Genomic DNA, 16,555 nt, shown 5'->3' with positions numbered 1-16,555 from the left:
GCCTGGTACTATGGGGGCCAACAGTCGAGCCCCAGGACCTTAGGGACTGGCGGGGGTTGAGAGGGTCGGCGACTAGGAGCAGAGGCCTGGCACCTTAGGGACTAGCAGTGGAGCCCCGGACAGCAGAGAGAAGGAAAAAACTATAGGGGAGCCTTTCAAATGAAAACGGCCATGTAGTATTTAGCTATAACTCTGGCTCTCCTCCCCACCCCATACTCGAGTAAAGGGGATGGGGCCTGAGGGCCAGTAGCCAGTAATAGAGGTGCTGGCGATCACCTCCCCTGGTCTGGCAAATTCCCTGGCTTGGGACCAGTCAGGTCCCAGGGATGCCGAACCAGGGAAGTTCAACCTATAGTCAAATCGTTATCTGACTCATAAGTGACAATCAGTGGCAAAATATATATATATATATATATATATATATATATATATATATATATATATATATATATACACACACATATATACATATATACATATATATATATAAAAATAAACTTGTACTACAACTAATATAATGCTTTTAAGGCCAACTCAGAAGTTAAACTGGTTCATCCTATCTTCACTGTAATAAGGGTTTGGGGTCCCAGTATAGTAAATCAAGTTTGCACTGCTCTTAATTTCAATAATACCCTTCTCTTCCTCAGCTCCAGATTTTTCAAGTAAGTTCAGGTTCAAAGTCGCTTCAGGTGGCAAAGGAGATTTTTTCTTTTCATTCTGTTGTTGGTTTGTAATTTTTATAGCTGGATTAAACACAGGATGTTCTTCCAGTGTTGCCATTTCTGCAAAAGGAAATAGATGCTGTTTTTTCTTAAGGGCTTGTCACTCATCCTTTAAAGATGTGACACACCAGAAAGTCAGTAATATAAGCTGTTTTTCAATACCTCGGGTCATACTACAAAGACATTTATGAAGGTCTGCAATTCAAGCAATGATATTAATCCAATTTAAAAGGTATTAAAGAATCATCTTCAAGAAATTTTTCCTAATACACTTGGCCCTCTTTAACCTAGCTACCCTGAGAAACAGGGTATGCTAGATTAATCATGGAGGTTAGAGGGGAGGAGGATGGATCTGGGAGGGTGCATGCATGAGGGGGTTTAGGGTGGGGCATTTACCTGCACCCCACTCCCAGGAGCACACGAGGCTCTACATTCCCCCACACGTCAGGCGCCCCATCCCGTTGCTATGGGAGCAACGGGGTAAAGCCTCCCGCGAAGCATTTCATTGCCGTTCCCCCAACTGGTGCAGAGCTGTTTCCGCCTCCCCCGACAGAGTACATACCTGAATTACAGAGGTTCAAGTGTAGGTTGACAGATTTACCAGCAAAAGTGTGTGTACACAATTAAAAGTATAAGTTCACTAAAATGTACAGATAATATGAACATCCATACCCTGCTGAATTCTTCTTATTTTTTCTTGTGCCACCTTCTGGCCTTGTTTGTCTTTGTCTTGCTTGGAGGAAGTTGCCTGTTCCTTTGCTTCCAAAAGCTTTGCAGCCAAATGCACATATCTTTCATTCTGTTCCAAACAAGATCATTAGTTACGTTTGCATATTTTGTAAGTGAAATTAACTACATAATAAAGTCTATTCCCTCCCAACTACCCAATCATGCCAACACAATATTTATATGAAATAAATCCTTTTGAGAGAGAATGAACAATTCTAGTTTCACAAATACAAATAAAAAAGGCTAAGCATTACTTTTCACCAAAGGTGGGAATGGAAAACAACTGTTATCCTACATGTTTATGTCTCACAGGGGACTGCGTTTTCCATTCTAGCAATATGAAACAAAAGTTTTATTTTTATGTTGAAGGCAAAAGTGGAGAATGACTTAGGAAGCATTACTTCTAAGGGTTTGTTTTTTTAATCTTCCTTCTGCCTGAAATATTGTCAAACCTACAAAAAACTAAGACAGACAATGATTAAATCAATTCAGTCCTTGATTTTACACAAAATACACAAACACATACACATGATAGAACCATAATTTACAGATAAATACCACATGGCAGTTTTGATTTCAGAAAGAATCCCTATATAATTTGCTCCCCAGCTTACAGGATCAAATTTTTCCTCTTCTTCTGAGTTTTTCACAGACTCGCTTTTTTCATCATCACTCTGTTGCTCAGCATATTGTAAAATCCATTCCTTCATACTCATTTCTTTGTCTTTCCCAGTATTTCTCTATTAGGAAGAACAGCCACCATAAGAAAGATAATTGTACAGCAACTGAAAAAATATAACAACTATTTTACCAATATTTGAGAAATGTTGCTTGAAATTCAGAACAACAACAAAAAGAAGAGACTTTGTAGATCAGGCAAAATATCACACAATTTATATTTACACACACACACACACACACACACACACACACACACTTTTTTGATATTGAGATAAAATTTTTACAACTACTATGGGGGAAAACTGAAAAAGAGGATTATGTAGGGAATCTTGATTAAGGTTTAACAACTTGCAGTACTGGACTCCTAAACCACAGAGACAAACTTATGTAGGCACAATTCAATAAAATTGACATCTAGGTGTTATGTGCTGTTCTACAAACTACAGCTGTAGTAAACAATTAATGGGTTGTGGGGTCTGCAGAGTAGATTTAACTGAACTGGGACTTGGTATTTTTCCAACAAGTCAAATTTTTACCACTGAAACTTCATAACCCTTTCATTTTTTGAGTTTTACAAATATTCCACTCTAGGGAACAGAAATCCTTCTGTATATTTTAAATTACTGAACACATTGGATGGGATTTTAAAAAACGTTCTATGTTGACATAACTCTTTTCCAAGTCATAGGGAGTTTAACCATTTGAAAACATCTTCCCATAATTCCTTAAATTACCTTTATTTCGGGGCAATCTTCCTTCTTCTTGTTGTTTGGTAACTGGGGAGTTTCATTTAGTGGCACAGGAGAATGAAATTTTGCTCTAGGTTTCTGTTGCTCTTCTTCAAACTGCTGACTAAATCCTTCAGGTAATGCATCTTTAAAATAAAATTAAATCCAGATCATGGAAAAATAACTGAAGATACTTTCAATAGCACGAGGTGCAAACTAAAAATAAGAAACAAACACCATGTATGACTGAATCAAACTCAGGTCTTGATATTCACTTGAGCAGATGCTGATATCTGTTTGTATGCCTACTTAGTAGATGAATCAATGGAAGCAGAGAGATTAAATAGTGTGTCCAAAGTTAGGCAGAAAGACCAAAGTGCCGCTAGAAAGAGTAGCAACTCTGAGGTACATGGTTTTAAATTACTAATCCTATTGAAATAAACTGTTAAACTATGTAGCACTTCCAAACCACAGTGGTTATTATTGCTTTTATAACAGGGTTAAATCTAATATATAAAGGAGAATGTTTGTGCGCTAATAACTTGAACGCTATAAGAGCTACCGCAACCAAACTTTGCATGGGATAATCTTTCATCTGGGAGAAGGTTTTAAGGTCCTGTGGGAGGGAAGAGATGAGAGACCAACACCTTTTCCCAGGGGCTGCACGGAGCCTGGCAGTGCGGGGGGGAAGCGGCAGGGATAGTCACTCACTAAGGCCAGAGGAGGGACAAGGAAGCAGAGGATGGGCTTGGGCGCCGGTGGCAGGCGCGTGGCTGGCTCCCTTCCCTCAGGCTCCTCACCTCAGTTATATCACCTTTCCCGAGCAACACCGACAGGTAACTCCAGCTAGTTAAAACCTATAATTCACATCTTTAAAAGGCAACTGTAGAATATGAGTGAGACACTTGACCACCATATTTTATGGAAATATGGTTTTAAACATGAATATACATCTCAAATATGCTTTATGCAAAACAGGAGCTTGTGATCACCTGAATGTGTATATTCTATTTGTGTGCATGTATTATTCTTGTATGTTACGGTTAGAAATATAAACTCTAAACCTGCTTACCAATCTAAAATGTCTAGTGAGAGCCACTAGTGGTATTCAATGGCCTGATGTGCAAGGCAATGATCCGTAAATGGTTTTCTGTGTCACATAAGCACAAACTGCAATTGCTCTTACAAAGACTAATGACCAGGGCTCGCCGAACCGCGGCGAGCCCCGCTTGCCAGCCATGCTGTCCAGCGATCTGCACATGAGCAGATCGTTCTGTGCATGTGCAGATTGCCCGAACCTGGCCCGAACCTCACCATGGGTGAGTAGATTGCATTATTTGTGGAGCCCTGCTAATGACCATGCCATCTATGCTGGAATCCATCCTGAATTTGGTATTCTTCCATTGGAATAGGGAGGATAAAATAAAGGATTCCTACCCTGGGGAAATTCTATTTAAGGAATGGGGAGAAATTAATGATCATCTTCAGCTGCCTTTTGAAAACTGCTTCTCCACCCTAAGAAAATACACAAGAAGCTGTTATACCCAGGCCAGAGAAAAGATCAGCTCTAATTTGAAGAACTTTACCTAGAATAAGGACTAGGTGGTGTGTTTTGTTTATTTTAGATTAGTAACTTGCTTTGATCTGTCTGTTTTCACTTACAGTCACTTAAATCCTAATTTTTTATATTTAAATGAAACACTTGTTTATTTTCAAATGCAGTATAAATAATTGTTACCTGGGGGAAGCAACAACTGCGCAGATCTCTCATTGATAAAGGGGGGAGAACACGTTTAAGAGCTTACTCTGTTTAAAACTTTTGAGAGAGAGAGATGGATTTATTTGGGGTTTTGGCACCTTTTGACAACTGTGCTCTTGGATACTGTCAAATCCCTATAACTGAGTGCTCCCAGCGCTAAGCTACTTCTGCATCTGAGTTGCTCTGCTGGGGACTGTCTCCTCCCAGCAAAGACAGAGTTGAAGTGACTGGAGCTTCTGGCCCATAAGGGGCACTCCAGGGGACAGGTAGGTGGGCTCAGTAGTATGATCAGCACACCAGGTGACAGTCACAAGGGGAACTCTGCAATTCCACCCATCATAATGAGGCCTTCTTGGAGATTTTTATATGTATACATGGATGATTTAATGAATTTCCTTTGAGCCTGGTGAGGGACATTAGGTGCTAAGATTTCTCTGCTGCAGAGTACATCTTCAATTTGCAAAAGGAATATATTTTCATACCATCTGCAGTGTTGTCATAGCCCTGTTGGTTTCAGATTATGAGAAACAGGAGGTGGATGAGGTAATATGTTAATGGACCAACTTCTTTCACCAAAAGATGTTGGTCCAATAAAAGTTATTACCTCACCACCATGTCTTTTTCTATACCATTATGGGAATAGTTTTGCTAGAGAACGCCTAATGGTACAGCTAGTGAAAGAAAATGGAAAAAGAGGACTTGTTGCTCTTTAAGAATAAGCAATGTACACTGTCATTTGCTAAACAAAACCTCAATAGATATTGGTTACAAAAGATTCAAAAAACTTCAGTACCTAAGTCACTTCTCAGGCATGATGCTTACCATCAGAAAGATTTAAGCATAGCCAGTCAAGTGCAGAGTGAAGATCACCACCATACAAAATTGTATTTTTCATAGCTTCCTCAATGTCTTCAGTTTTAAAAGAAAATCCTTGCAAAGCCATATATACATCCTACAAATAAAGATAAAAGCATATTTTAAGAAAAAAATATTTAAACTGTGGGAAATAAAAACCCTCCAATTTAGAAAAAGATTTGTACAATTTTTAAAATATTAGAAATTTAGTTTTAAAAAGATGTAAACTTCAACGGTTCATGCACCAGGAAACATACTGAATAACATTTACTATTTAAAATTATTATTAAACCCCATTTAAATATTTTTTTAAAATATGTTCACATATTTAACCAACCGGAGAAACAAGAGTGGGCATCTCCTTCAATGATCCAAAACACAGAAGTATGATGAGCACAATTCCATGCCACCCCCAGCTTTTGGAAAGAGGAGAGTTCTAACCCTACATCTTGCATGGGGACTCCAGCTTTATGTTATGATTTATCTGATGAGGTGGAGCATCACTCTCATCGATCTTCTAGAAGGGAGCAGGAATGGGTGTTTTTTTCCCACTTTCATATCAGGGCTCCTTAGTTAGCAAGGGGGGGAGGAAACAACCATTCTCTTTTTTACAGTCTACTGGCTGTTATGGAGGAAGAGTCTCTGGTAATCCGCCCCTCCCCTCAGTGTCCTCTATTTCAGTGTTCTTCTCCAGAGAAAGTTCAATGAACCAATTGCATTTCCAAGCATGAAAATAATGTTACTTGACAATGTTATTGCTCCATACAGGGATATGACTTGCAACAAGGAAGGCACTAGATCTGTATGCACGCTCAGGATAACACTGCAGCTGGTTACATTTGCAAGGCTGTCTGTTATCATAAAAACTGGAACTTCTTAAAATGAAATCTTAAATTCCGAAAAATAGTTGGTTTACTCATACTTGACAAGAAGAGTTTTCTATTCACCACTGGAGTTTTCAAGTCCTTTTATGTTCCATTTAAATTATTTATTTCATCCCATACCCAAGCAACTTCACTATTGACCTCCATTGGTGAGTACATTTAACTGACCAATTCCATTTGATATACAAGATTTTTAAAAGTTCTATAAAAGTATATGGTATTGCAAACAATGTTCCCTCTAATCTTTTCCATGTATGTGCGGATTCTTTCCATCCATGTGCAGAATAAATGTTATGCACACAGAGGTATGTATGAATATGCACTACCTGCAAAAACAAAAAATCCTAACTGTGGACTCCTCACAACTAATCAGCTGGGTGGCATTTGAAACTCTCCTGAGCAGCCGCACAAGCGCACAGCTTACAGGAAACACTGACTGTAAAATGAGAAAACTTGACTTATACCAAATAATACAATGAAAGTGACAGAAGAGTAACCTATTTACTATCAACAAATAAATGTTGCTCTCAAGGGAAAAATTGCACTTTACCTGTAATTTTTTGGCAGTGAGTCTTCTAGAAATTATTCCCTTGTCATCATTTTGCTTTTTGTGCTCATTGATTACTCCAATAATCCTTTTTTCCAAGTCACTGTTAATCACTACCTGTGGAGAGAGATACTAGTCATTATAAACTAAATAAAATTTTAGAGATATAAACTAAGGTACACTACAAGAATACTACAACAATATCAGAAGCAAAATACAGGACTATGTAGCACTTTAAAGACTAACAAGATGGTTTACTAGATGATGAGCTTTCGTGGGCCACACCCACTTCCTCAGATCAAATAGTGGAAGAAAATAGTCACTTTTCTTCCACTATTCGATCTGAGGAAGTGGGTCTGGCCCACGAAAGCTCATCATCTAATAAACCATCTTGTTAGTCTTTAAAGTGCTACATAGTCCTGTATTTTGCTTCAGCTACACCAGACAAACACGGCTACATTTCTATCACTACAATATCAGAAACAAATAGGAAAAAAAGAGGTAAGGAAAGTAGAAGACTCCTCACCTATAAGCCTCCTTGTTTTTCCAATTTTTTCCTATTCTATGAAACCTCTTATACTGTACATATTGTTGTGCAAGATAGAGAACAGCATAACTTTTCAAAAGAGAGAATATTCACTTTTTTCACTAAATGTAGAGAAAGTTTTTTTCATTAAAGAGAGGTTATTTTGCTTTTTGGGAAATGTGATTTGTTCATGAGAATAGGAGACAAATGTATCCTTCTGACCAAGGGAAAACAAAACAAACCCCAAGAGACAAAAAACCCCAAACCTGTCAGTTATCCCAACATACAATAGGTCTTAAAGATGTACAAAACAATACTATACTCTTGCTCCAAAAAATAGCAGAGGCAGGTTCAAACAATAAGAACGTGGCCCTCCTGAAGAAATAATGCCCTTTATCTATCATCTTCTTGAAACTCCTTATGTAAAAAAGGATTAGATCCTACATAAGTAACAAAACCCTGCCACAGTCATAAAGTTTGTCAAAAAGTCTAAAATCTTATAAAAAACCCACCACGAAAAGAAACTGGTTTTGCCCAGCACTTTGGCATAAAATATATTTTATAATACACCAAAGTTAAGTTTAGAGATAAAATATTTTCAGGTTCACAGAATTTTATTTTTGAACAAATAGTTTCCTCGTGATGAAAATACTAATGCCTTGACTGTTTTCTTGAAATTGCTCCACCCTTCCCATAAAACTCAACAGAACAGAAGTCTGCAAATTTCTAGAGTTCAGTACTCTTTTGTGTGCTATAGACTAAATAACAAAAAATAAATTTACAAGAAAGTATTAGGAAGAATGAAGCTGCTCTTTTCTTGAAAGAAATACTCACTTTAAGGATAGATTTATCCAGATTTGCAGGAGCATTAGAATCAGGCGTAGAACCAAAACTGTAGGTTTTTGGACCTGCAAATTCAGTAAAAACATAATTTAAATTACATTCCTATTTGCTTAGCATATTCATGTAATGTAAAGCAGAACACAAGTCCTACCAATAGAGAAATAGAAGGGTTTTGCCCCCCAATAAATAGATGGACATTTCCAACCCTTAAGTAATTATTTTAGTTACTTGTTAGTTGGTTGTGAATACACTTCTCAGTAGACAACTTACTGCAATTGAAATTGTCAAACATCTTGTAAGCAGATGGTTTTACTGCAATTCTATATTGTTTGGTAGACACATATTGCCTCTGGCAAAGATTTCTAGTGTTATAATTTTCTGGATTACACTTTCTGTTTGCTTCCCTATTCCACAGTTGATTTAACAGATAGATAGGGCCCTATCAAGTTCACAGCCATGAAAATTTCATCAAGGATCATGAAATCTGGTCTCTCCAGTAATCTGGTCTGCTGTGTGTTTTTACCCATTACTATCCCCCTGTCTTAGGGGAGACCAGTATTTCTTAAAGTGGGTGTTCTGACCCAAAAGGGAATTGCAGGGGAGGGGGGTCACAAGGGAGCTCTAATTCTGCCACCCTTTCTTCTGTTCTGCCTTCAGAGCTGCCCACGTGGGCAACAGCAGCTGTTCAACCAGACATCCAGCTCTGAAGGCAGCACCCTGCCACCAACAATGCAGAAGAGGGGCAATACACATAGAATCCACTTTACTTTTGCATTGCTGCCTTCAGAGCTCGGAGGATGGAGAGTGGTGGCTACTGACGGAGGGCCCAGCTCAGTAGCTCTACTTCAGAGTGGGGTTCCAGCCAACATTGACCCTCTCTAGCTGCCTACCTCTGAAAGCAGTGCTGCCACCACTAGCAGCACAGAAGTAAGAGTAGCAGTACCACCCCCCCAGCCCCAATAACTCTGTGACCTCCCCACAACTCCTTTTTAGATCAGGAGCCCAACAATAACACCACAGTGAAAATACAGATTTAAATACATGAAATAATGAAATTTACAATTTTTAAAATCTTATGACTGTGATATTGACTAAAATGAACCATGAATTTGGTAGAGTGCTACATATATATTATGTAGAGCGATCTTCTCCCTGTATGTATTTCGTTCAAAATGCAAAAGCCATCAGCATGTCTGCATAACAGCACAAGCTACTAGGATGCAAAATTCTGATCAGTTAACCAGTTAAATGTTAATCTATTGTCCAACTGGTAAATCGATTAAAGTGGATCTGGGCAGCCCCCAGGACACTCCCTTCGCACCCCCTCAGCTGGCTGCTGGCCCACAAACCCACAGCAGGTAGGAAGCTGCTCCAGCCTCCACAGGTTACCTACCGGTCAATTGGAACCAGTAACCATTTAGGGAGATGCTTACTAGTTAACTATTCACATCCCTACAAGCTGTCAGGATTCCCATTCTAATGTTCTGCTCTCTGAACTTGGCTCCCCATTGAATTGAGTCTATGTTTAAGGTAACTGTGGCCATCTGTGATTAGCCATAGCTCCACTGGAGTTTGCTTCTGTGATGTTCTATATTATCTAATAAAAAGACTCATGTATATAGATTACTAAACTTTGACAAGTAGTGGAACTTGACTGGAACTCACTTTCTGAAGGGATAAGAACCACTTCAGAGCTAGCCATATTCAGAACTAAATGCCAAATGTATTTAATTTTCCTATCACATATTTCATATGTATAGAGATACTCTTTCACAAAAAAGCTCTTTAAAAGCTAGAAACCCCCCCACAAGATATTACTTATATTTTTAACCAGAAGGTGCTTAGATAGTACAGCAATATAAACCTATAACTATCCAGCTAAATAAATCTGCACATTTCACTAAAATAAATGTTTACTGCTCTTTTACTCCTATGAATCCTGGAAGGCCAACACAGTTTGTGGCAAGTAAACTGGATACTAGTCTTTCTTACATTTCATCAGAAAATTTTACTTCAGCACCAAATTCTGCCCACAGTGACACTTGTGTAATGCCACATGGGATGGGTGTGCAGTGGTCTCACTTCGATGCTGCTGCTACAGAACACCGACTGCTAGCGATCACAGCGCAGACAATTCATATGGTACCGGAGACTGTTGTTCTTCCCTAATCCTCAATTCCTTTGATTATACCTCAGTGTTTATAAGTCAATCTCAACTTTTGTTTAAGTCGTTGATTGAGCTCTCATAGCTGTGGATGGAAATCTCAACCACAAAGGCAAATCCCACCAACAACGTTTATTTTTTATTTAAAGCATCCTGATTTTTCAGCCCATGTATCCAGCCCATGATTTCGGCGTTGACCCTGCTGCAATGGAGCATAAAAAGAGCAGACGCCCAGGCCAGTATCCGGGCCCAGGGAGCTCCCAGTAGCGACACTGACTAAGCCCGTCCTAATGCGTTTCCCGACTGCACCTCCGCGCCCTAGACCAGAGGGTGACCGCGCCGTGGGGGGCAGGGAGCGGCGCGCCAGGGGCAGAGGGACGGCAAGAGAGGAGGGTCTCCCCGTCATTGCTACCTTGCTTGACGCGTGGCTCCTTGGATACCGGGGCCGGCCTCGGGCCGGGTCTCTTGCCCGCAGCCTCTCCTGCGGCTCCAGACTCGGCGGCCGCTTTAGCCCTGGCAGCAGCGGTGGCCGCGGATACAGCGGCGTGAACGGCGCCGGCCCCCGCGCCGCCCCCCTTGTGCTTCTTGTTTTTGCCGCCCATAGCGGACGCAGCAGGGTCGCCGCCTCAGCACAGGCAACGCAGCCGGCCGGCCCCACAGCGCCCGAGGGACTCGCCTACATCCGGGTACCACAGAGCCTCACGCAGCGCTAGGAGCAAGACTCCGATTGGCCGGCACTTGCTGGAAATCCCGGGCTCTATGTCCTCCGCCGCCTCTTCCGTCAATGGTCACGTTTGGAGACGGATGGCGCCGCGGTGCATGATGGGAGTGCTGCCGCCTGAGCGCGCGCTGTATTGTGGGAGAATAGCTCTCGGAGGCGGTGTTGCGGGGTTTCCTCCCCGCTCCTGCTAGCTCGGCTCGCGCCTGACGCTCTCGCCTTCCGGCGCAGTGGCAGCGTCAGGCGCGCGCCGCCTTGTGGGACAGGCTGGGGCAATGGCGGACGCCTTTGGAGACGAGCTGTTCAGCGTGTTCGAGGACGATTCCGCCGCCGCTGGGGCCAAGAAGGGCAAAGCGGCCGAGGCTGCCGGCAAGGCTGGGTGAGGGGCTGGGCGGCGCGGCCGTTGCTGAGGTAGCAGGAGGCGCGTGCCGGAGAGCGGGCCGTGGCTCTGCTCTCGGGGTAACCCTCCCCCTCCAACGTCGGCCCGCACGCGCTGGGGACGGGGTTGCGGTTCGTCGCCATGGCGGGGGCCGAGATGCGGCGATTGCACGTGGCCTGCCCGCCGTACTGAAGCCCTAGGCCATGTTTGTGTCCGACTGGGGGCTGAGGCGGCCTCTGCCCGCGGCGGGGTTAGCGGAGATTTACATCCGTGTTGGATTTTGGCCGCAGAACACACAGTGCGGTACACACACATAGTCTCTTCCCAAGACCGCTTGTGATCTGCTCCGCCAGCAGCGTGTCAGCCGGGAGCCGTGCTCGTCGATATCTGCAGGAGGAGTCCTGTGGCACTTTTAAAGACCAACCCATTTATTTGTGTATTCGCTTAAGAAAGACTCACAAAATGGGTCTTTGTCCCTAAAAGTTTATGCCCAAATACACGTTAGTGTTTAAAGTGCCACAGAATTCCTTGTTGTTTGTTCCTCCAGGTTCCTGAGTTTGAGGTGGGTTTAGCATTTTCTAGAAGCCAGTTGGGATTTTTTTTTTGAACCAGCATTTTACATGAATACGGGTTTTCAAGCTATATGCCACTATAGCTAGCTGAGCCAGCCCCTCCTTCAGAGCTATTTAAAAGGCAAACCTGAAATCTAATGTTTTGTTTGCATCGTAGGAAACGCTCAGATGGCAAATCTCCAGCAGGCACTACGAACATCCCAGGGAAAACCAAAAGAGAAGCAGAGATTGATAGCACAGATTATGCCACTTTTGGAAAGAAAACCAAGATAGAGGATGTTTCAGAAGATATTAAGTAAGAATTAGTTTATTTGCTATAGGTACAGTGTTTGCTATGAATATCATCTGAATTATATCACAAATTGAAGCTCTAGAATTAGGATTATTTAAAGAAATATGTTTTTAGTTAAATTGATGGGAAAGCTTTGGAAAGTTATTAAAGAGGTAAGTAGTCATACTAAGGATGGTAAGGACTAGTTGACTATCCTATAAGCAAATGCTTGATTCCTCTCCCTTCCCATTTGCTGCCTTTGAAGAGAGGGTACTTCAAAGCAGCAGCACTGAACGGAGCCCCAGGGGCTCTTGTGCATTTCAATACAGAAGCACCATGTGGAGCCGGAGTCAGCGGCACTTCCTGCTGATCCTGGGCTGCATGCGGCTTCCTCGTTCCTCCTTTAAAATGTACAAGAGCCCCAGCGGGGGCGCTTGTACATTTCAAAGGAGGAATGCTGAAGTGCCTATTGAGTAGTCGATGAAAATTCCATCGACTACTTGACTAGTAAATTATTCGTTAGTTAACATCCTTAAGGGGCACCTTAGAGACTAAAAGTTTCAGAGGGGTAGCCAAATTAGTCTGCAACAGGAAAAACTTTAAAAACTACTAATAGTCTGGTAGCACTTTACAGACTAACAAAACACGTATATGGTATCTTACAAAAATATAAATAGTAACATTAGTTTTTGTGGGCAAGAAATTACGGTTGTCAAGTGATTAAAAATGTAATTGTGCAATTAATCTCGCTGTTCAAAAATGTTTTAGAAATCAGTATTCTATTGCTTATGTTGTCAAATTTCTTATAACACAATGGAGTGTATGGTGCTCACTTTATACTTTTTTATATTACAAATATACTTTAAAAAAGAAATAACGGAAATTGAAAAATACTAGTATAGTAGTGCAATCTGTTTGTCATGAAGGTTTGATTTGCAAATGAAGAATTATGTAGGAAAATAACTGCGTTCAGAAATTAAGCAGAATTAAATGGACTTGTAAGCTCTGAACTTTATATTTTTTTGAGTGTTAAGTACGTTTGTAAGTTGCATCTTCACAATAGATCTATTGCACAGCAATATTTATGTGAGGTAAGTTGAAAAATACTATTTTTTATCATTTTTACATGTCAATTAGATGTACTATACTATATACTTTGTATTCTATGTTGTCATTAAAACTGTAGAAAAACTAATACATTTCAATTGGTGTTGTTTATTAGTGTGATTAAAACAGCAATTATTCATGATTTTTTTTGAATTAATTGCATGAGTTAACTGCTATTAACCAACAACCATAATTGAAGCTTCTCTGAGGGAATAGTAACACTGGACATCTTATAATCAATAGATCTACAGGCAATGACTACAACAAACACAAATAGCTAATGAGGTCTAAATGGTGGTTAATAAGTGTTGTAATTGGAAATTGATCAACAGATTATTGTAGGGATGTTAAATTGGGGTTAATCAGCTAATCAAATAGTCTATGGAATTTCCATTGACTACCCCTGCTACAGCTCTGCAGTTTAAATGTAGTAGGAGCCTGGCTGCTTAGTCCTGGTTCAAGCCACCCTGGGAGCTAACCCCTCTGTGGCTCTGCCTTTTAAATGTAGTAAAAGCATGGTGAGCTCTTACTGCATTTAAAAGGCAGAGCTGCATCAGGGTTAGCTCCCAGGGCCAACGCGAGCTAGTACTAAGCAGTACTGGTTCATACCAGCTCTGGCTGGGACCACTGAGCCCTTCCCCCTGCACTGTGAAGATGGTGCTGAAGGGAACCAGCTTTTAAGCTGGCTCCCCCAGCACTGGTTCCTGCCCCCCCCCCCTTGCTGCCTCTGACACAGAGGCAGCAAAGGGAGGGGAAGCAAGTAGTCAACTCAACTACCTGATAAGGTAGTTATCAGGGTAGTTGTCTGTCTGACTACTTCCTTACAAGCCCAGTTTATTGATAGAAGCCCCCTTAAAAGTGATGAACTTGTGGCTTGTGTTTTATAGAAAGGTATTGGAAAATGAGAGCGGCACAAGGCGGCAACTGCCACATCAGCTTATTGAAACAAACCGTTGTCTGTGAATGATGGAAAATGGTATTCTGAAGAGCATTGAGACTACATGGAGTGGTGGTGGGCAACCTGCAGCTCATCAAGGTAATTTAATTGCAGGCTGTGAGACATTTTGTTGATGTTGACAGTCCACATTGACTGGTCCCTGCAGCTCCCTATGGCTATAATTCACCATTCCCAGCCAATGGGACAGATGGGGCAGACAGGGACATGCTGGCTGCCACTTCCTGCAGCTCCCATTGGTTGGGAACCTCAAACTGTGGTCAATGGGAGCAGTGGTCAACATAAGCAATATGTCTTGCGGCCCACAATCAGATTATCCTGATGTGCCGCAGATTTACCACCACTGATAGACAAGATAATGGATGGTCGTAGTCATGAATAGTGCGGACGACCTGTGATCTTGTCATGGATCTAGAAGTGGATAGAGGTCTTTTAAGACTGAATTTCCTTTGTGCTTGCTAGGGATAAAATTAGAGTATTCTGAGCAGGCTAGAATTTGTATCCGAGCAAATTTGGGAGGTCAGAGCCAATATTAATGATCGTGGATCTTTGTGCCTCCCGCCTCCATTTTTAAGTATAATGGATTCTTGATAATCAAATAACAATGCCTATTGCTGACCTGAGAGACTTTGAGAATGGATTTTGGGGGGGGAGTACTTGGGATGTAAGCGAGTAGACAAGTCAACTACTTGCATTTCCCTCTTCCTTCTCCCTGCTGCCTCTGTATCAGAAGGAGCAAGGCAGGGAAAGCAGGATCCAAGGTTGGGGGGAGCCAGCATAAAAGCTATCCCCCTCCCTCCCCAGCACTGTCTCCATGATGACGCTTCTTCTCCCTCGCCGCTGCCCTGGGCTGCAGCACGGGTGGAGGGGGCATGAAGCAATCTCTGCATGAAGCAGCTCCTGTCCATGGTAAGGATGTTAACTAGCGGTTAATTTACTAGTTGAAGGAATTTCCATCAACTACTTAACTAGTCGATAGGAACTTGCACATTTCTCCTTTGAAATGTACAAGAGTCCCCTCTGGCAACAGAGCTGACCTGGCAACAGTCCCTGTCCGCAAGGCGTCCTGGCTCCCTGCTGGGGCCCCCTGCAGACAGGCTGCTGGACCCAGGTCACGCCAGGTCTGGAACCTACCCCACTGTGGCTCTGCATTTTAAATGTAGTAAAAGCAAGGCAGGAAGGGTGCCCGGCTCTTAGTACGTATAAACTGCAAAGCCACAGCGGGGAGTCACTTCCTGACCCAATGCGAGCTGGCACTGAGCATCTTCTCTAATCGACTAATCATGAAGTCAATAAAAATTTTTATTGACTACACAATTAGTCAGATACCTGCTTCTTAACATCCCTAGGAGTACATGCTAATTTTTTTAACTCGAGGATTCATTCTGGTCTTTTCAGCCTGTTGGTTTAGGAAAGTGGTGTGCAGCCCGTGTATTGCGACCCCCAAGGAGGTTGTGGCTGTCTTTCTGGGGAGTCACAACGCTTTGATCCGGCAAGCCAGCGGCTGGGCCTGGCTGCGTGCGGCGTTTTGGTCCGGCCATCCGGGCCCAGCCATTGGCGGCCGTGCGGCGCTTTGATCCAGCTGGCCGGGGGCTGGGCCCGGCTGTTGGTGGCTGCGTGGTGCTTTGATCTGGCTATGGGCTGGGCCCAGCCATTGGCAGTGGGGGTTGCGAATTAAAAAAGGTTATGCACCACTGGTTTAGGGGAACAACTAAATAGACCTTTGGTGCAGTGATCTATTTATAGCTGCAAACATTTTAATTTTTTTTCCAGTGGAGTAGGTCAATGAAGGGTTTTGCATGCATTTTGATTAATTTTAAAACTTTTATTCTTTGCAAGAATTAATGTAGCAGTATCAAAAATACTTAATGATTCTCACATTTTAAAGAAGAGAAACTAAAGCAGAATGCCTATGATTTGATCAAGGGCAGAAAGTCCATGTTGGAGCTTTTACTACATTTTGTGTTCTCAGTCTGGTGCCTTTTCTCTTAGCCTACATTGCCTGTCACATTGTTGAGGTGTTCCCTTTTTGTCACCGTAAGTGGGACAGGCTGCTCAGCAAAGAAGCTAGCCAGATTCAGTTCAGGCTGTTGCCTGAAATGCAGTTTAATTTCT

The 16,555-nt window shown here is 42.1% G+C and overlaps 2 protein-coding genes across 4 annotated transcripts in view; one reads left to right on the top strand and one right to left on the bottom strand.

The window, feature by feature from the left end:
* Nucleotides 1-11,278, bottom strand: part of DHX29 (DExH-box helicase 29) — a 46,618-nt gene extending 35,340 nt beyond the window's left edge. For all 3 annotated transcript variants that reach the window (XR_001369342.4, XM_006139548.5, XM_014581743.4), the window contains exons 1-8: nucleotides 10,851-11,278; nucleotides 8,266-8,339; nucleotides 6,909-7,022; nucleotides 5,442-5,571; nucleotides 2,867-3,006; nucleotides 2,066-2,191; nucleotides 1,395-1,521; nucleotides 633-782 (exon numbers count right to left, since the gene is read on the bottom strand). Coding sequence is in view for 2 of the 3 variants with exons in the window: in XM_006139548.5 (XP_006139610.2) it covers nucleotides 633-782; nucleotides 1,395-1,521; nucleotides 2,066-2,191; nucleotides 2,867-3,006; nucleotides 5,442-5,571; nucleotides 6,909-7,022; nucleotides 8,266-8,339; nucleotides 10,851-11,040 (1,051 nt within the window). In the remaining variant the exon portion in view is untranslated. The remainder of the gene's footprint in view (nucleotides 1-632; nucleotides 783-1,394; nucleotides 1,522-2,065; nucleotides 2,192-2,866; nucleotides 3,007-5,441; nucleotides 5,572-6,908; nucleotides 7,023-8,265; nucleotides 8,340-10,850) is intronic.
* Nucleotides 11,279-11,292: 14 nt separating this feature from the next.
* MTREX (Mtr4 exosome RNA helicase) overlaps nucleotides 11,293-16,555 on the top strand; it is a 98,580-nt gene continuing 93,317 nt past the window's right edge. Inside the window, exons 1-2 of the mRNA XM_075932456.2 lie at nucleotides 11,293-11,535; nucleotides 12,265-12,402. Of these exons, the coding sequence (XP_075788571.1) occupies nucleotides 11,432-11,535; nucleotides 12,265-12,402 (242 nt within the window). The 5' untranslated portion in view covers nucleotides 11,293-11,431. The remainder of the gene's footprint in view (nucleotides 11,536-12,264; nucleotides 12,403-16,555) is intronic.

Source organism: Pelodiscus sinensis, chromosome 6 (genome assembly GCF_052426305.1).
Source record: "Pelodiscus sinensis isolate ZL-2025 chromosome 6, ASM5242630v1, whole genome shotgun sequence".
Lineage (NCBI taxonomy): Eukaryota > Metazoa > Chordata > Testudines > Trionychidae > Pelodiscus > Pelodiscus sinensis.
This window is presented reverse-complemented; position numbering and strand designations above follow the sequence as displayed.